This window comes from Phyllobates terribilis, unplaced genomic scaffold, assembly GCF_046119375.1.
Source record: "Phyllobates terribilis strain yellow unplaced genomic scaffold, ASM4611937v1 Scaffold_3__8_contigs__length_932513732, whole genome shotgun sequence".
Taxonomy (NCBI): Eukaryota; Metazoa; Chordata; class Amphibia; order Anura; family Dendrobatidae; genus Phyllobates; species Phyllobates terribilis.
The window spans coordinates 28,628,372-28,649,297 of NW_027362763.1; the positions used below are offsets into that span (position 1 = coordinate 28,628,372).

The 20,926-nt window shown below is 47.7% G+C and overlaps 1 protein-coding gene across 1 annotated transcript; it reads left to right on the top strand.

Moving 5' to 3' along the window:
* Positions 1-1,732: 1,732 nt before the first annotated feature.
* On the top strand, positions 1,733-19,550 carry LOC141258736 (fucolectin-like). Its single transcript, XM_073673791.1, has 4 exons — positions 1,733-1,881; positions 4,044-4,116; positions 18,233-18,518; positions 19,124-19,550. Exons 2-4 carry the CDS (start codon positions 4,059-4,061, stop codon positions 19,287-19,289), a joined length of 510 nt encoding a protein of 169 aa, XP_073529892.1. The 5' UTR covers positions 1,733-1,881; positions 4,044-4,058; the 3' UTR covers positions 19,290-19,550.
* Positions 19,551-20,926: the final 1,376 nt, after the last annotated feature.

Consider the following 20,926-nt stretch of genomic DNA (forward strand, 5'->3'; position numbering starts at 1 on the left):
ATATATATATACGGTATATATATATATATATATATAGGCATACATGAGCTAACATGCAATATATACAGTTTATATATATAATACCCGCACTTGTATTTCACATGAATAATGCCTCCACTGATATAATTCCCCTCATGTATAGTGCCACAGTGTGGTTGCGGAGGGGTGAGAAGGGGAGACAATAGGGATGTCTAGTCAATTGTTAAAAACATGTTTAGCTACAAATGAACCTTACCCAGTGGGTGGGGAATAATACAATAGACGGACATCATTTCCTCTCTGGACACTCTTCCTCTTGGCTCCTGGACTTAAAACCCCTGAGCTAGCCACATGCTCTCTTACTCCATGGACACCAGGACGAGCACATCTGGCTGAGCATCTTCTGATCCCCTGTAACCACTTGCTGGGCCCTGCATTAAACCCCCTAGCCTTAACCCCTTGTTGGATACTTAGATATATCTGTATACATAGGGAGAGTTAGTTAGGCAGGTGGTCCAATATTGGATTTGTGCAATTGGGTAACGTGGGTGGTATATTATTAGTTTGTGGGTTTGAATGTGTGATATTTTTTTTCTATTACTGTATTAGTGTTATAGTATCAATATATGTATATATATATTTATAGTCGCCAGCTTGTGTATAAATATACAGTATATATATATGTAATAAACTGTAGACTTGTGTGTAATAAATATTCTTTATTGTTACACGATTTTGTCCCAGTTAGTATATAGCAGATAGGAACAGATAATGTTAAGGCATCACTAAGTTCTATATTAATTGTTGCTAGTCAAAGCTGACATTAATAATTAATATTGGACCCCAATAGAGTGCAGAAAGTTCCCCCTTTAATAATTAGTATTCAAATTTCCACCTTTTTACAACCAGCCAGCAACTAATCCAAGGACTCAACCTAGGTATCCCTGTACAAGTAAGTCCTGCTAGACAGAGGAGTTAGTGCAAAGCCCTATAAGAGCTGCTAGGCTACTATGCACAGAGATACTTATCACTCCCAGAAACACAGTAATATTTGCATTGATTTTTGATCAGCCATCACGCTTCACTTTTCCTTCTCCCAAAAATGGATAATTTTTGGGTAAATTAGTAAAAAGCCACTGTTTCTTCATTTTGCAAACCTGCAGCTGATCCCAAAATAATTTGGGTAATTTTTTGCATGGCTTGAAAAAAAATACCATTGCATCCTCTCTTTCCAAAAAGCAGACCTGTTGTTGAGCTCAAAAATTGGGATAATTTTTGGACCTCTTGATAAAAAGCTATAGCTTCTTCATTTAACAAAGAAAATAATGTTTGCTTCACCTCAAACAGGGATTATTTTTACACCACCTCTTGTGAAAAAGCCACAGCTCCTTCCGTTTTCACCATCTGTGTATATACACCAGCAAGTCATGATCTACTCCCAAAAAGAGATCATTCTTTAAACATTTTTAATCAGGGCAGCTGAATGACCCCGAGGTCATAATGTAGGTGCGAAAGAGATTGCTATTTTTAAAAAAAAGTCGGAAAATGATAGATAAGAAATAATTGTGAGATACACATTCATTTATTGTGCAATATGACAATAAAAAGCGGCAGCCCCTCCAGACCTGCTGTAACTGGATGTCACGCATCCTCAGTAAAAAGGATGATATAAGCCGTTTACATGAGCCGTATATGGAGGTCGTCACTGAGCAGATCCATAATTGGTTAGAACAGATAATGAATTATGACAACGACTTTTTGTTCTTTCTATAAATTCTTCAGACTTCGTGATCTGGCGCAGTGAACAGTAAGGAACGACTCAGGCAACTGCTGGGACAAGATTTAGGTTTATACTCAAATTTATCTACCAGGAGCAAATAACCTGCACTTCAGTGTCCACGGGTAAGAAATGTTTTTTACTTTTATCTTATTTTAATCACTTGCGGTATGTCAGCACAATGGAAAACTAGAGCGACACCCGGCAGGTGCAAGTTTGCAGTTTGAATATACTTTTCCAACTTTTCTTAACTTTTTGAAACTTTTCCTAACTTTTCATTACCATAAAGTGTGATCTGCAGTTATTAACAATTAATGTGTTAAATGATGTTTGTATACTATAATAGAACAAAACAAATCAGCAGCACTTTCCTGTGACCAATGCACTTACGCTTGCAGTCTTAAGATTCATGTGTCTGTCTGGTTTTTCTCATAGCTGTAGTGTTCAGCACGGCTGGTTACCATACGCATGCAATTTACCACTTGGCCATTAGCTCACACTTTTTATTGGTGAAACTCTGCGCCCCTGTTATGCCGAGTGCTGCTGACCCTGTAGAGATGGCCACGGCAGGTGAGTTCAGCAAAGAAGTCGTTCTGTCAATGGACTGAGCCACACATTCATGGCTACTACAACATTGAGAGCTGCAGCCGGCAGGAGTAGGGCAATGGAGGTGATAAGTACAATGGCAAAAGCAGACTGCAGTACTGATAAGTGTAGGTCCCCATGCACCTGAACCAATGTGGACTCTTTGCCATAGAAATTCCATGGCAAAATCTATAATAAATAGTGTGGATTTGTTAGAGATTTTGTTGAGGAAAGGCTGTGGATTTTCTGCAGATATCACTCTTTGCATTGCCCAGTGATAGTTTGGGACCAGGAGTTGGATTTACTTAGCAATCACCAGGCAGCAAACTGATTGTTATGGCCGTGCAGTTTAACTGCAAAGACTTACAAGACCGTTAAAGGGTGGCTGCACATTCACAAGAAAATGATTGCAGTGCAGAACTCTGTAATATAATCAATTCCCTAAATCATTCTATTAGGGATTTTTTTTTACCGATAACCTCCCAACGTCTGGGCTACTGGCTACTCAAAACTAGTCAGCGTCCCGCTCATCGTTCTTAGCTGCCATCTTCAGTGCAGAAACACGGGCTGTAAAATCTTACGACACACTGAAGATGGTAGCTCAGCAGCAGGAAGAGGACGATACATGTTTCAGTGTGTCACGTTAGTGGGTGTGGACCCACTACGCCACGGACCGGGGGTACATTGTAAGTGCTACCAGGTATTCACTAGAGCCTTTGATGGTGAGGATAGGCTTCAGCTGCAGGTACCCACCAGGTACCACTCCAGGGCGATTTCCAGTACTGCAGCTGACCTAAAGGGTCATAGATGCAGGTAGAGACACTCGAAGTCCCAGGCAGGACGGGATCGGAATCCCAGGACAGACTCTAGTACAAGGACGCAGGTGCAGACTCGGAGTGTCGGACAGGCCTGAATTCTGGTGCTGGTTCAGACAGTATGAATTGTGGATCACTAGACAGGATGGACACTTGTGCTAGTTAAGTGCATATTCAGGCACTGGTTTTGACAGGATGGGTAACAGGTTCAGGAGCTGGTCCAGACTAGACAAGCTCAGGAAGGCAGAACTGGTTTAGGTTCAGAGAGACAGGATGGGTACGGGAATAGGGACCTGACAATGGTCTTAGCAGCTTGCAGACTAACTAAATACTGATGTGGCTCAGGCACCTCCCAACAGGGGAAGGTACCTTAAATACTTAGTGTCTCCAAGCTATTGGCTGGGGACACATCAGGAGTGCGCATGCTCTCCCTAATCGCGCTGGTAGGAGACCTGCAGGCCCTGGGACATGAAAACCACGGCTGGAGCAGAGGAAGCAGCTGGGCAGCCGAGGTGGTAAGCATGTCGATGTCCCTGCCGGGAGGAGCAAGAGGAATCAGGCAGGAAGGCCAGTATTACATAGTGTAGTTGGAAGCACAAACTTTGGGAGGCCCATGAGGCGGGTTATAAGCAAAAATCACTAATAGAGTTATTTAGGGAAAATGATAACACTGCAGAGAACTACACTATCTTTGATTTCTTGTGAAAGTGTAGATCCGCTTTATTGGCAGAACAATTTAGCAATTTGAAGACTTCTAGTTTTCCTTGTATGATTTATAAGTTGGAGAGGAGTGTGCCGGCTCCGGGTGGTAGTAAGGCTCCCGCAATCTATTCGATTCACATTCATCTTCTATTGATCCTAATGTAATTATTTTGCTTGTTTTCCAGTCTGGCGGAATAATCATGTTCTTACTCACCTTCATCGTCTTGTGGATTTCCGTGTCCGGCGGCACAGCTCAATGTGAGTTCTGTAATACCTATAACATGATAATGGGACGGGGGGGAAGAAAGGATGAATTCTGGCAGATATCATTTCTACCATCTTCTGTCTTCTTGTAGTCAAAATCCAGGACTCTTGAGTTTGGTCCTTAACTTCACAATCCAGTAATCAGTCCATTCATCAAAATAATCTTATAGCAAGAACCGACTGCACCTACAAAGTTCCTGAATTTCTCTTTCATAGCTGGCAAAAAATGGTTGTTTTTGTAGTCCGTGGCCATCAGATCAGAGCTCTACGAACCTCCTACCTGCCGGCATCCCCATCAAGGTCATCATTGTGGCACAAAGCATGCACAACTTTGCGTGAGACCTACTAAAAGGATCCAGGGATGTCGGCAGGTGGAAGGAATCTATAGGATCTGTTCTGGTGACCACAGCCTACCAACATAGACGCTTTGTGTACAAGTCTATTTACCAATGATTGTTAAATCCGATAGAAACTGTATTTTACAGTCATTGCTAAAGGAAGACGTCAGACGCCCCAACGAATAAGTATTTTGTGCAGCTGATTGGTAAGATAAGGAACCGATAAACAATGGAAGCAGAGCACACAAATCACTATGATAATTAATGATGTGGAATAAAAAAAAAACACTGCCCCAGGAAGAAGCTCATGCAAAACGCGCGTTGGGGTCTGTACTTCACTCCAGGCTGCTCCAACCTTCCTTGGAATATTTGTTTGCACTTGCACTTTCCATTGTTTGGCTGTTTGCCCATCATTTTGGGATACCTTTTTAAGGTGTGTATTTGTGGCACCCCAGGGGTCTGGTTTCCACAGTAATAGCAATATTACGTCTGAGAGCAGGTGGGAGGTCTCTTGGTCAGGAATCCTATGCATGCCACACCTCCTGCCCAGTCCTGGGAGGGGAAGAACTTCCCCTATATAAAACTGGGGCTGAGGCAGGGTTAGAGAGTTGAGAAAGAGCAGAGAACACAGACAGAGACACAGTCTGGTCTGTAGTGGAGCAGCTATAGGAAAGAAAGATCAGGAGCTCAGTGGGAGCAGTGCTACAAGGAATCAGGGGCTGGCAGCTGTAGAGCTCGCCCTGATTGAAGAATTATCACCGGACCCGGAGTCCGAGGCTGTGGGGACGAATCCTTACCCAGCAGCAGAAACCGACCGGCAGGGGATTTCAGGTCCTCTGGCCAAGAAACCCGAAGGCACGGTCACATGCGTGGGACCAGCACCGCCGTCGTGGAGCGGAGGCTACCAGAAGGCCCCGAGTCACCGGCCATACGGGTGAGCACCACACGGTACACTCAGGGACGTGGGCTACTTTTACCCGCCTCTAGCAAGGTAGCCAGAAGAGTACAATTAGTTGGGGAGGCCTACAACTCCGCCTGGCCAGGGGAAAATCCCATCTGCTCAAAGACTGACCAGGCCCCGATCGCTAGCCAGTACTCCGGGAGGGTCTATCTTGATTACCAGTAAAGACCCTGAACTACACCGCATCGTCTCTGAGTGGTTCCTGCTACCCCCATCATCCACGTCGGCTGCCCTGAGGCCATACCCCTCCCGTTGGGGGTTATACCATCTACGCTGCACAATCGTACCACCGGCCTCAGCGGTCTGCCCTGCAGCGGCAGCTCCATAGCTGCATTCAACGGGTGGCGTAGTCGTCCAACATCTACTGCTAATACTCAGCCACACAGTTTGACTCCCTGGGCACGGACCGGGTCACCGCCACGAGACTACTACCCCCCAACAGGCCCAGCTCCGGGTAGTCCCCGCGTGCGCAACGCTACACCAAGTAGGCCCAGGGGCGCGTCAACTTTGGCGTAGTCGGCAGGATTCTAACATCTACTGCTAAGACTACCACTCAGTTTGACTCCCTGGGCACGGACCGGGTCACCGCCACGAGACTACTACCCCTATCTGATCCGGCTCCGGGTGAGCCCCCGTGCGCGCGATGCCGCACGACACAGCAGGCCCAGGGTCGCGTCATATTTTCTGCCGGTCTCTGTAGCATTATTCCACAATATTTCTGCCACATTTTGGCATACATATATAAAGTTGGAGTTACGTAACTCTACGATGGAACTTTCTGTATAGATTTCACATTCTTGGACTTCTCTTACCTATACCAGTTTCATGCAGTTGGTCCCTGAGGGGAGTGAGGTCCTTTATTCCACACTCCTAGCTTTTATCCAGTTTATATTCTATTGGTCTCATTATATCAATAAAGATTATCATAGTGTTTTGCTTCCATTGTTCATGGGCTTCTTGTATTTGCTGGGAGTATCCCTCTTAGTTGTTGACCTTTCTTCTTGGGTATTTTTGTTTGGTAAGATGAAGCTCAAAAATATCCTCTGAGGCATCCAGGTGACAGCTTGACATTGTGAGAACCCCATCAAACAGCTCCTCATATCTCAGCTTCCTAGACCTCTATGCGTAAGATTTCAAGGAAAGGGGGTAAGAGATTGTTAAGTGACAAGTAAAGAAACTCTACAGTATAAAAGTCCCACCAACATCTCCCCAAACCTCAGCTTCCAGGGTTCCTCTGAGCACAGAGATATCAGGTTTTGGATAGATTTCCACAGGATAGGTGGGAACTGACTGATCACTGAGGATTAGAGCGCTGGGACCGCACAGATCCTGAAAACAGGTCTCTACGATGTCCTTTTTTTAAGTGGAGAAGAGATTGAGTACTGGCACGACCACTCTAGGCATTGCCTGTGGGAGATAACCAGGTGCTGTCCTCGTCTGTCACCAGCAGTCCCACGCTAGACTATTGCTCCATTCACATGTGGCAATGAATTAGTGGGGATTCCATAGGTGGGACCACCAACAATCAGCAAGTTATCAAGTTACCATTTTACAACTCCAATAATGGGGAAAGCAAGGGTTACATGACCACCTAATATCTGTATGGAGTGGTGACTCATCCTTCCATCCTCACTCCAACAATTGGGTGCTTCCATGAAACCTGTTTTAATGTCATTCTCACCCAGATACTACATCTTTATTAGTGATGAGCGAGAAGCTCGCTACTGCTCGGTGCTCGCCCGAGCATCTCACTGCTCGAGGTGCTCAACACTCGCCGAGTATTTCCGGGTTGCTCGGTGGGAACTCGGGTCTCCTCCCTGCATGTTTGGCGCTCTTTAGAGAGCCAATGAACATGCAGGGATTGCCTGCCACTCTCTGTAATGCCGTAGCCATGTTGGTTGTGGCATTACAGTGATTGGCTGGCCGCACAGCGTCATCAGGTTTATATCAGATCTGGCGCCGCCATGCTCGTCACAGTCACTCCGGAATCAGACAGTGTAGGGAGAGCTGCTGCTGCGTCAAGGAGAGATTTGCTTGTGTATTAGGTAGTGTAGGGAGAAAAACCGTACATTACACATATCCAGCTTAATAAACAGTCCTTCTGAGGACTAATCCATCTGCAGAGATTTCAGGCAGGCAGTGTATATAGGCAGGCAGGCAGGGTATATAGCAGACTGCTGTGTATATAGCAGACTGCAGTGTATATAGCACAAGAGGCTCCATTCCAGTTCTGCCTTCTGCTGCTGTTAGATATTTCTATACAAAGGCCCAGGTCTCAGGGGCCAGGAATACTTTTTTTTGGATCTTAATCCTCATTATTTGCTTAAATAGCAATCCAGAGAACACCGTTTTTCTGTGCCATTTGCTTGTTGGCACTGCAGAATACAGTCAGGTCCTTTCCATATTACAGCGCTAGAAATCCGGCTATTTAAAACTGTGGTTTCTCCATCACAGGGATCACATATACGTTGTCAGAAAATACTGCCATTTCTGGCCTCCATTAAAAATTTCTTTCAGTGTGTCAGTGAAGCAATTCACAGCAGTTTGCTGTTCACACTACTTACCTACAGGCCAGGTATTTAAAACTCTGTTTTCTCCGTCACACGGATCACATTTAAGTTCGCTCCAAACTCAGTCATTTGTAGTGAGCGTGGAAGATACTGTCCTCCATTTAAAATGGGCAAGGTACGTGGCAAAGGACGGGGAGCTGGACGTGATGGTGATGGTGCATGCAGAGGCCAAGGACAAGGCCGTGGGCAAGCCGAAATTGTGCCACAACAAACACCCACATCTTCTCACCTGACCTTCCTGTTCCAATTCCTAGGGGACCGCAGCACACCACTATTGAACCCTGAGCAGTGTCAAAAGGTTGTTGGTTGGATAGCGGATAATGCTTCCAGTCACTTAGCCACCACCACCACCCTGTCTTCCACACGGTCAAGTCTCAGTAGCCGTGAGTCTGGACCGCATATTCCTCACCCTGATCCTCCTTCCTCCCGCCATGCTGAGTACCCAGAGACAACTGATCCCACACTTGGACACTCTGAAGAGCTGTTCACTTTCTCATTTATAGATTCGGGCCTCTCGCCTGGTCCACTTGAAGCGGGGCAAGAGGAGATCGCATGTAGCGATGCCCAAATATTTGAGCAGCCACAGTCACATGAAGGCGACGGTGGGAAAGTGTCACAAGAGGTGGACGATGATGAGACACAATTGCCAGGAAGTGAGGAGGAGGACAAGAGTGCGGAAGTGGAAGACAAGGTGGTGGATGATATAGTAACTGACCCAACCTGGTAGGAGGACATGCAGAGCGAGGACAGCAGCACAAAGGGGGAGGGAGGCAGAGCACCCCAACAGGCAGGAAGAAGCAGTGTGATAGCCGCAGAAAGAAGGTGGGCAACCATTCCCCGTAACACCAACACGAAGGAAGTTGCCAGTACAACTGTTAGGTCTTCCCGAGTCTGGTTGTTTTTTAAAGACTCTGCCGATAACCCCAAAAAGGCCATTTGCACCACCTGCCAGGCCAGCATCAGCAGGGGTGGCAAAACTACCAGCTTGACCACCACCAGCATGATCAGGCACATGGCAGCAAAGCACTCGACTTTGTGGGCCGAACCCCAGGGTCCAGGGACAGTGTCTGCAGGTGGCACCATTGCTTCTTCCGCTGTTGTGCATGCAATCCCGTGTCTGGCCTATGTATGTGCTTAGCCTCGAGGTTCAGCGGTTTCTCAAATCCTACCCAGAGCTGCAGAATCTGCTTGTTAAAGTACGCCGCCTGTGTGCCCATTTTAGAAAGTCACCTACAGCTTCCGCCACCCTTGCCGTGTTTCAGCAGCATTTGCAGCTTCTGGCTCACAGACTGGTGTGTGATGTTCCCATGCGTTGAAACTCTACACTGCAGATGTTAGGAAGGATTTGTGAGCAGAAGAGGGCAGTTGTTGAGTACCAGCATCAACAAGGCTGTCGGTATTCAGTTCAGACCCCACACATAAGACCTCAGGAGTGGACATGGATGTCAGACATATGTACCATCCTCCAAAACTTTGAGGTCTCCACCAAGATGGTGAGTGGCAATGACGCCATAATTAGCGTTATCATACCGCTTCTCTGTCTTCTGAAACGCTCTCTGCTCATAATCAAAGAGGATGCATTGCAGGCGGAGCACGATGAGATGGAGCAAGGAACCATACAGGGTGATTACACACAACCAAGCCTCATCTCTTCCCAAGGTGGATTGGGTGACAATGAGGAAGAGGAGGAGGAAGGACAGGAGCTAATTCCTTGCAATATAGACGGTACTACCTGCACAGCTGTCATACCGTCTGTTCAGCATGGATGGCCAGAGGACAGAGAGGAGGAGGAGGAGAGCATGGTCAGTCATCCTCTTGGTGAGGACACGGAAGTCTTGCCTCTTAGTAGTCTGGCACGCATGGCTGAGTTTATGTTACGCTGCCTTTACCATGACCCTTGCGCTCTCAAAATTTTGGGTGACAGTCATTACTGGTTGGTGACACTTCTAGACCCACGCTACAAGGAGAACTTTATATCTCTTATTCCTGAGGCGGACAGGTGTACAAAAATGGGGCAGTATTAGAAGGCCTTTGTTGCAGAACTATTAAAAAAATTCCCATCTGAAAACGCTGGTGGCAGAGGTCACAGTTCATTGGACAACCAAGGAGTACAGGCGAGAGAGACACAACTCCAATCCAGCAGAGGCAGGGGAACACTGTCAAAGTTCTGGGAGAGTTTTCTCAGACCCTCCCATCACACAGGCCCTGAGGCGCGGGGTACTCTCACAAGGAGTGCAAAGTTTGAGAAGATGCTGAGGGAGTACCTTGCTGACCGTACCAACGTCCTCCATGATTCCGCTGTGCCTTATTATTATTGGGTATCCAAGCTGGATACATGGAATGAACTGGCTCCCTACGCCTTGGAGGTCCTGGCCTGCCCTGCCGCCAGCGTTTTATCAGATCGGGTTTTTAGTGCCGCTGGTGGAATTATACAGTATGTTCATGTATACCCCCCAGGGGTAAATGTTTGTCAGCCCATACACTTAGTGCATGGGCATTACAAGTATAGGAGGCATGGGCGTAACCAGGATCAAAACTAGGGGGGGGCAAGCCATGGTCACAGATACCGAAGAGAAATATATATATAGTACAATGCAAATATTTCACTTCTTACATTACATGAGTGATATCTATTGTAAATTCCACAATAGCTCAGAAACCGGCGAATCGCTCCACACAGTATACTGGCCGCCATAAAATGCCCTATACAGGATACTGGTCCCCATATAACGCTCCATACAGAATACTGGCCCCCATATAACGCTCCATACAGGTTACTAGTCCCCATGTAACGCTCCATACAGAATACTGGCCCCCATATAACGCTCCATGCAGGATACTGGCCCCCATATAACGCTCCATGCAGGATACTGGCCCCCATATAACGCTCCATACAGAATACTGGCCCCCATATAACACTCCATACAGAATACTGGCTCCCATATAACGCTCCATGCAGGATACTGGCCCCCATATAATGCTCCATACAGAATACTGGCCCCCATATAACGCTCCATACAGAATACTGGCCCCCATATAACGCTCCATACAGGATACTGGCCCCCATATAATGCTCCATACAGAATACTGGCCCCCATAAAATGCTCCATACAGAATACTGGCCCCCATATAATGCTCCATACGGAATACTAGCCCCCATATAACAATCCATACAGGATACTGGTGCCCATATAACGCTCCATGCAGGATATTCGCCCACAGATAACGCTCCATGCAGGATACTGGCCCCCATATCACGCTCCATACAGAATACTGGCCCCCATATAATGCTCCATGAAGGCTGTTCCCCACACATAATGCCTCATGCAGGCTGTCCCCCCCCACATAATGCCCCACGCAGGCTGTTCCCCCCCACATAATGCCCCACGCAGGCTGTTCCCCCCACATAATGCCCCATGCAGGCTGTTCCCCCCCATATAATGCCCCATGTAGGATGTTACCCCACCTTATAATTCCCCATGCAGGATGACACACACACCCCTTCCTTATAATGCCCCATGCAGGATGTCACACACCCCCCTCTCTTATAATGTCCCATGCAGGATGTCACACACACCCCTCCCTTATAATGCCCCATGCAGGATGTCACACACACCCCCTCCCTTATAATGCCCCATGCAGGATGTCACACATCCCCCCTCCCTTATAATGCCCCATGTAGGATGTCACACCCACCTCTCCCTTATAATGCCCCATGCAGTATGTCACCCCCCTTTATAATGCCCCATGCAGGATGTCACACTCCCCCCCTTATAATGCCCCATGCAGGATGTCACATCCCCCCCTTATAATGCCCCATGCAGGATGTCACCCCCCCCTTATAATGCCCCATGCAGGATGTCACCCCCCCCCCCTTATAATGCCCCATACAGGATGTCACACACCCCCACCTCACCCACCTCCCTTATACTGCCACAGGCCTCCATACAATAAAAAAAAATCAAATACTCACCTCACATTTCACCTGCTGCCGCTGCTCCGGACTCCAGCGTCGCCAGTGTCATCCCGCTCTGCGCTGTGACTGCTCAGGGGAGAGCGCGGTGTGAAGACGTCACCGTGCCCTCTGACCTGAGGCGTCACAGTGGAGCAGCCGTGGAGGATGCAAGAGCTACTGCGGAGGCACGGGGAGAGGTAAGTATTGTTCCGGATGCCGGGGCCCTGAGCAAGCGGGTGGGAGCGGGCGCTGACGGTGAGGGGCCCCCCCGCCTGCTCAGGGCCCCGGCATTTGTCCGGGTGCGCCGGGTGCTGACGCCGACCCTGGTGTGTGGCTTGTGTGCCTGTTTCTAGAGGGGGGCAGCTGCCCCACGGTGGGTACGCCCATGATAGGAGGCCCGCTCCTTTCTAATGGGAACATTTTTTTATGAGACTCTCCTCCACGTCTCTTCCAAGTGGCATTGGAGTGCCTCCAAATTTTTGGCAGCCCTTGCATTCACTGCATAGGCCAACACTATGGGAGACTCGCTCCTTTCTAATGGAAATTTGTCATTACTGTAGCCCTGCTCAATGTGTCTTTAAATTCTTAGTGGGGTTTTTCCTAAAATTGGTCAGCCGTTGGACTCACTGCATACCCAATAACTGTATAGCAGACTCTCTCCTTTCTAATGGGAACATGTCGTACCTTGTTACTGTGGCCCTGTTCTGTGTGTCTTTTAATTCTTTGTGGGGTTTTTCCCAAATTTTGGCAGCCCTTGCAGTCACAGCATGGGCATTACCACTAAAAGAGACCCGCTCCTTTATAATGGGAACATTTTTTTACTGAGACCCTCCTCTATGTCTCTTAAAAGGGGTATTGGGTAGCGTTCAAATTTTTGGCAGCCCTTGCAGTCACTGGATACGCAATAACAGCATAGGAGACCCACTTATTAATAATGGGAACAACAAAGCATAGCCGGCTGATGGCTCTCTAACAATAGCGAGGGCCGACTGCTGGACTTTTAAGAATAGTAAGGGCCGTCTGATGTCCCTAGAAAAATAGGCTTTATGACTTTCAGAGTCCCTCCATCATAAATAAAACAGGATGTGTCTGATGATGTGTCACACACCACATTGCCAGATAAGGTTATAAAATGTTAAAATGACATTTCCTGGTGAATGCATTTGTCTTAAAAAAAAAAAAGTAAAAAAAAACAAAACAATTGAATCTTTCTTTAGTATCAAAAACAGCGTCACCAATTTAACCTCAATGTAATCATATTGTTCAGCTCCTGCACCTCTGTGGCGCCCCTGGGGGTTCAGTCGCCACAGAGGTACTGCATCTCACCCAGAGGTGTGGTATCTCAGTCTCAGGTAAGGATGGAGTACTGCCCGGGACCCTAACACCTGCATCCAACACTACACTATTACAGACCAGCAGGAGGGGCAAGTTGAGCTGCTCCTCTGCTGAGCCCTGTCCCTGGCTGGAGTGGGGGGAACCAAGAGAGGGGGAACCATGTAGTGGGTGTGGGTGGAGGAAAAGGATCAGGGGAGCACTTCAGAAGGAGGATATAAAAAGGGGAAGCGATCTTGGGAGTTCACTTCAGTCAAAGGAGGAGAGTGAAAGGAGCAGGAGCTCTGCTCAGGAGGAGGGCCTATTGAGAGAGGCCCAGGACAGACTGAAGAGAGGAGAGGAGCAGGAAGAAAGGCTCCAGTAAGAACAGAAAGGATCCCAGGGGCACGGGCAGGGCAGATGCCACCCATGCGCCCGTACCCACCAGGAGTGGAAGGATCAGGCGGCAGAGAGGGGACCGGCCCCTAAACTAGCAGAGTTCTTCAAGTCTCAACTAGATAATCGGAGGATGCGGCATTTCAGGTGCTGCAGCCAACAGCCACATCTAACTCGCCAAAAAGGTGGCCATAGAGGACCCAGGGAACAGAGAAAACGTCGCCCGACAAGGTCCGCGGTCACTGACTTGGGACACTGGGTGTGAGGTGCAGGGAGACGGCCAGAAGGAACACACAGAAGGGGGTCCCGTTATGTACTTCGGAGGTACCTGGGAGTTTGCTGAACCCCTCCCTGAGTAAACACAGGACAGCGTGGGAAGTTACCCTGGCCCTGGTAACTTGGAGTCTAAAAATCGTGAGTAAAACCCTGAAGACTGCACCCCACTGTCTCTATGAATTATTACTGCGCCATCATCCCCTGCACAACCCTACACACCTACTTCATCTATAACATCCCTGCAACGCCCTGGAGCTAAGCTCTACCTGTGGAGAGCTAAACCAACCCTGCTGCACTAACATCTGCTCCAGAGGACCTGCTCCGCAGCGGCGGCTCCCTTTAGCCGCATACCACAGGTGGTGTCACGAACATTTCATAAAAACTATAATCCTTTTCTTTAAAACTCCTTTTATTGACCGCCCTGGGTCACGGACCGGGTCACCGCCACTGTGACATCTCCCCTAGCAACGACCGGTCCGGCTACCGAGTACCCCATGGTCCAGGGGGACTCGTCACCTCCTCCTCCATCTCCGAAATGACCACATCAATCACAAGCTAACAGCACTGCAGCACTGCCTTGGCCAAGCGGCAACAGGCTGTGCTGAAGATAACATTCTTAATGCTTAATTGACAAACCGCCCAGCGCTGCAAAGTTGTTGAAAGCTGTAACACAGCAGCCTGATCTGTGGCTCTCATCGCTGAACATACAGCCAGGCATGGTCGTGTGTGACAACAGGCGGAACCTGGTGACGGAGAAATGACAGCTGGGGTATATACAGTTTCCCTCTATGCCAGTCCTTTCACCGAGCTAAAGAATATGACTGTGGTGAAATACAACTCCCACTGAGAAGTTGTTTCAGATTGAAAAACATTGTGCCCACCAGAGGATTTGATTCTGAGGGCTAACCTTTCTCCCCCGCTCAAGAGCCCCATAGCAGCTGCAAAGTTAGCGCTATCATGAACTTTCCTGAAGTAGAAGCCAACGCACACCAGAGGATTCTCTGGTGGGACCGTCCAACCCTGCTGAGAAGCAGTCCAGGCTAAGAAAAGTGTGTGGAAAGGTTCCCGGACACTCTATGGCTGCTTTTTTACTGAGGAGGAAACACACGCAACCACGGGGAGAACATACAAAGTCCTCGCAGATGTTGTCCTTGCTGGGATTTGAACCCAGGATCCCAGCGCTGCAAGGCTTCAGTGCTAACCACTATTCCAATGTGTGGCGCCACTGAGGGTTCAGTCGCCACAGGGGTACTGCACCTCAGAATGAGGTGTGGTATCTCCTCTCCCAGGTAAGGATGGAGCATCTCACAGGACCCCAACCACACACTCAACACTACACCACTCCAGTTCGGAAGGGGGCCTATAGCACCATAGTGCTGCCCCGGGCCTGAATGGAGGAGTTGGGGGGAACCAAAAGTAGGGGGAACCAAGTAGTGAGTGAGGGTGAGGGAGCACTTTACTTTAGCACTTAATAGAATCATATTTAACTAGAAGCCATTTTAATAACCGGGTCTTTAGTCGTGGGTCTTCGGGACGGCAGGTCAGCACAAGGCTGCAGCCGCCTCAGGGTCCACGGTTCCCGGTCTCAGGCCTCGAGACGGGGGATTGGGGCAGAGTAATAACCGGCTCTGTCCCCGGTCAGAGTCCAACCAAGAAGGCCCAGGAGAGGAGCAGAGGAGTTAGGCTCCACAGGCGAAAGGATCTCAGGGGGTGCGGACGGAGCAGAGTCGCCACCTGTATTCCCTAATCTGAGTTCATCCAGAGGGACCCGGCCTTACACCAAGTTCTCACCACTAGTAACCAAGAAGGGCAACCAGTTGGTCCGGGAGCTACACGCTACCCATCAAGGACATCGCAGTACCCGTACGAGACACAGTGGGGGACACAAGGCGGGAGAAGTTCACCAGGAGAGGAACGCTTTAGAGCGGGGGTCCTGGCTAGTGCACCTGAGCTACCTGGGGTGTGCTGAACCCCACCCTGGCGGCCGCAGCTCGCCGTGTGACAGCAGAGAGAATCTCTGAGCTGAAAAAGCACCACCGTGAGTAAAGACTTGGATGACTTCAAATACTGCCTCTGTCTGTTCTTTTCTCTGCGGCACTGCACCCGCCAACACTCTATCCTGCATCCCTTCTCCTACGCTGCCCTGAGGCCACGCTCCACCTGTAGGGAGCCGCACCAACCAAGCTGACCATCGGCCTCAGAGGACTGTAGCAGCGCTGGTGATCCTCACCAGAAACCATGGGTGGCTTCACAAACAATTTCCCCTTTCCCATACACCTTTTCCCCCATTCCTCCTTCCCTTTTTAAGAGTGACTCCAGGGTACGGGCCCGGGAGCCAGCCACCGCGACATCCCCAAAACCAACAACAAGTCCCGGGCGCCGAGTCGTCCCCATTCCCTGGGCGCGTCAAATGTGCTGCCGTTCACCCTTTAATATCTAACAGGCTGGAGAAACTTGCACCTACTGCCTCTCTATCTTCAGCTCCTTTGTGAGAAAATGTATTTGGGTAGCCACTCAGTGTACCAAATAAAATTCCTGAGAAGGAAATTGGGGATGGCTTCGCTACTGGTGCTGGGGGCAGTGCTAATACCATGGCCATATTTCAAGTGCAAAGAGCTGCACAGAAATCTGGCAATTTAGTGTTGCGGCCTGTGGGTGGGTGGGTGGGTGGCTGGCTGCATACTTGCACTAGCATTCAAAGTAACAGAAAACTAAGCAGATGGTGGCCTCTATCATCATCATGGCCTCACCTCGGCACTATGAACTCTCCTGAAGGAGAAGCCAGGGCCCGCTGGAGGAGTCTCCGGTTTTCTGGTGGGCCCGTCCAACCCTGCCGAAAAGCAGCCCTGGCTAAGAAAAGTGTGGGGGAAGGTTCCCGGACACTCTATGGCTGCATTTTTAATGTGGATCGGCCGCATTACAGATCAGACCATTGTCCAACTCTGTATTCAAGAAATTAAATGTGCAAAGAAAGATGTGTGTGTGTCAAAGCACCACCGACAAGGGCGAGTTGATGTTAGACGGGCTGCCATTGCTTCTGCAACAAGCTCAATTACAGGACTTCCTGGGAGAAATGACACGCAGGGTAGATACGGTTTCCCTCTGTGCCAGTCCTTTCACCGAGCTAAATACAACTCTCAGCAAAAAAAGCTGTGGACTGGCTCCGTACCATCCCTGGCCACATTCACCTGTCCACGTGTTTGTGGTTAGGTGGTCCTTCCCAGTAAGTGCACTGGGGAGGGCACGTGTAATGTTGTGGGACCCATAATTGTGGAAGGCAGAGACGATACCGGGAGAAATAGTAGCGGCTGGGGACTGAGTATGGACACCCGGGCAGCCGCCGGCATAAAGTTATGAAAAGCTTCTGCCTCCATGAGCTTAAAAGGCCACATTTCAAGTGCAAGCAGCTGTCAAAAATTTGGCAGTATGGTATTGCAGCCGGTGGGTGGGTGGCTGGCTGCATACTTGCGCTTGCATTGGGACAATAGGGAACGCTGCAGTGGGACAAGGACGTGGACGGTGATTGTTGCAAGTCTGCAACGACAGGTGCATGGCGGGAGGAATCTTCGCATGCGACAAGGATCACTTATGATGGGCACACTTTTAAGCAGTAACCTGGGAGTCAGAGATGCTTCCAGAGGTGTTCCCCATGCTGTTCCCATGTCTTTTCAGCACTGTATGCATGTGTCTGATGATGTGTCACACAGCACATGGCCAGATAAGGTTGTGAAATGTTAAAATGACATTTCCTGGTGAATGCATTTGTCTTGGTTGAAAGCAATGCAAAAGTGCAAAAACGCATCAAAAACGCTACGTGCGAACATAGCACAAGGTATGGAGGAGTATTTTTTGTTTTGGTTATTTATTTTGCCTTATATACAAGTCATTACCCTGGAAAGGATGTTCCTTAACATATTTCCCAGGAAAATCCATTTTGGTTTTGTTTTTGTATGTTTTATTGTGAGTCCATAAAAGTGGCGTAATACTCTGACAACATTGTTAACAGCAGTGATCTGAGAGTCGGAAATGCTTCCAGGGGTCTTCCACATACTGTTCCCATGTCATTTGAGCACTGTTCCCATCGATTTGGGCAAATTTTAGGCTGTCTGCAGACCGCCGGGGGGAGCCGCCTGAAAAATGCTTGAGTTTCCCATAGACTTACATTGGGCTCGTTGCTCGGATCAAGCACATGAGTATTCCAATGTGCTCGACCCGAGCAACGAGCACCCGAGCATTTTAGTGCTCGCTCATGACTAATCTTTATCAATTTTTCAGCTTCTTTTTTTTTTGTATTGAATTATAGTGCAAAATGTGGCCTTTCGGGGACGGGCAACACAGTCTACAAATTTTGAAACACTTAGTGCCGCCATTAATGCCATCGATGGAAATGTGGATCCTCTCTACCAACATGGATCTTGCTTTTCATCTAAATCTGAGCCGTCACCCTGGTGGAGAGTGGATCTATTGGAAACATACAGAATATCACATGTATCAATGACAATCCGAGGAGATTGCTGCGCGGACTTGATAAATGGAGCCGAAATTCTTATTGGAGACTCGCTGGCCAATAACGGGAATAACAACCCAAGGTAAACTCTCTGCAGAGGACTTCAGGATATAAAGATATAACTTAGCCTAAAAACTTTGACGTAATCTCATCCTCCAGTTACACAGTGAAGGTGAGGAATGTTACGGATGGTAAGGACCATTTACCTGGTCAATTATCTTATATGTGCCAGGACATAGATACTTATTGACTATATGTAGACGATTATCCTTAAACCCTTTAAACAAAACACAAAATCATAAAATTACTACAGATAGTCTTCTTTGGCCATAAACTACATTGATTTAAGATGCTGGCTTTTCTGCTAGAGTATTCTTCCGGCACAGTTGGACCTGGTACTTCCTTAGCCTGTCTTTCCAGCATGCAATGCTCCACATTGTCCAGTGGTATATTGGTCTGATCTGAATCACCTCCTCTTTTAAGGACCAGGAAGGATCTGTCTTGATGCCACTGATCAGACAGATTGGACTTTACAACAGGCAGGGAATAGCAAGGTAGACAGAAAGGAGACTTTAGAGCGATTTTTTTCAAGCAGAAAATAGCATTTTTGCAAAAGCAATTAATTGAAATGATTTGAAACAGGAAATCGACATGGACCTCTGTGTAATAATCTATGTTTCTCCATAGATGTGTTAAAATTACAACAATCCCGCTGGCCGGTACTCAGACTTTCCAATGTGACGGCATGAAGGGGCGATACGTGAACATCATCAGACCCGGAATTACGGGATATCTAAGCTTCTGTGAGGTTGAGGTTTTTGGATCTCCTGTTAATTGTCGCTGTTATACATAATGAAAAAGAACAAGACCTGTCTGTCCAGTGTAACATTGATGCCCTGAATGACCTGATCGAAAAATATCTTAATAAGTTCTCCTTTCTGATATATTGGTTTGCTCTTAATATCATACACAGGATTTTTAAGACAATTCTTTTGCTTTTGATATTTTTTGCATCACAGTTTATCTGATGAAGGTCTGTAATGTGAGACCCAATTGATTTAGGTTTCTTAAAAATTAAAATGATCACATCGGCTTTATCCATCGGAGTGCGGAGTTTTTCTTTTCTAAATGTATACTCATGTCACAGAATCGAGAGACTTTAATCCTTTATACACAGAAAAGTACATATTATTGGATAGGTTCTTCACTACATCAGCACTTGATGGAGTCAGATCCACAGACACAGCTTGGGACTTGCTTTGGCCATGTGTGGTGCTCTTAAAGAGAACCTATCAGCAGGATTTTGCTAAGTAAACTACAGGCAGTTTCATGTTGGGGCTGTTACACTGATTAAAATGATACCTGAGGTGAAGAAATCTGTTTTGTGGTTCTTGTGTAATCAGTGTTTGAAGTTTTCAGTTAATGATATGCTCCTGGTCCGGGGCGGGAATGTAGGCGGAGTCTTTTCTTGGTGCTCTAGGCCAGATCAGGAAGACCCGCCCATAGTCCTGCCCAGGAGCACGAGCATATCATTAACTGAAAACTTCAAACACTGATTACACAAGAACCACAAAACAGATTTCTTCACCTTAGGTATCATTTTAATCAGTGTAACAGCCCCAACATGACACTGCCTGTAGTTTACTTTGCAAAATCCTACAGACATGTTCTCTTTAAGAGCTTTTTAATGAACTTCCAGCCACTTATTGCTGTGTGTGGTGGGTTTTTTATGCAAATTTGAAGCTGTATTTTACAGTACCAACAAAAGCTATGAGATTTCAGAAATCTCCTGCACACAATTTTTTTTTTTCCTGACTGATTTGGAAAACTGCTGAGTTTTTGTAATCTGCAGCATGCACTTCTTTCAGCATTTTTTCACCCATATAAAGCAACGGGTAAGTGAAAAATAAAGCAGGTATCGGGTTTTGCTGCATTTTTTGTGCGAAAACCCTAAGGAAATTTCATATATATATTTTTTTCACTAAACTTTATGAACATGCACAAGAGACAATAAAAATTCAGCTGAAGCTGCTTCTTTACTGCCAAGAGAGCAGGTTTTTCCTGTGGAAAAAAACGCAGCAAAAACACAATGTGTGAATGACGCGCCGCCTAGGCTGTGTGTGGGGGAATACCCGGAGCCAGGTCTCTGTGTAATGTCAGGGGTTGTAGTCTCCGTGGCGGCAACCCGGTCCCGTGGCTCAGGGTGGTCAAACCAGTGGCGGATCTGTTTCTTTGGTTTTTAGTGTTTAAGTGTCCGACTACGCCACCCGTGGATTGCGGTCACTGAGAACCGCCGCTGCGGGGCAGACCGCTGAGGCTGATGTTGTGTGCGTAGCAGAGGGTAGTATAACTCCCCACGGGAGGAGTATAGCCTCAGGGCAGTGAGTGCAGATGGTGGGGGTGATGGTGCGCGGGAGCAGCAGTAATGACTCAGAGTCCAGTGATGCAGTCCAGGGTCTTTACTCACAGTTTTACACTCCAAGCCACTTC

What these genes read in the sequence shown, in the direction of transcription:
- LOC141258736 (XM_073673791.1), top strand. Translation starts at nt 4,059, where the DNA reads ATGTTCTTACTCACCTTCATCGTCTTGTGGATTTCCGTGTCCGGCGGC. An exon ending in GTCCGGCGGCACAGCTCAAT is followed by an intron (nt 4,117 to 18,232) that starts GTGAGTTCTGTA and finishes ATTGAATTATAG; the next exon opens with TGCAAAATGTGGCCTTTCGG. An exon ending in AACGGGAATAACAACCCAAG is followed by an intron (nt 18,519 to 19,123) that starts GTAAACTCTCTG and finishes GTTTCTCCATAG; the next exon opens with ATGTGTTAAAATTACAACAA.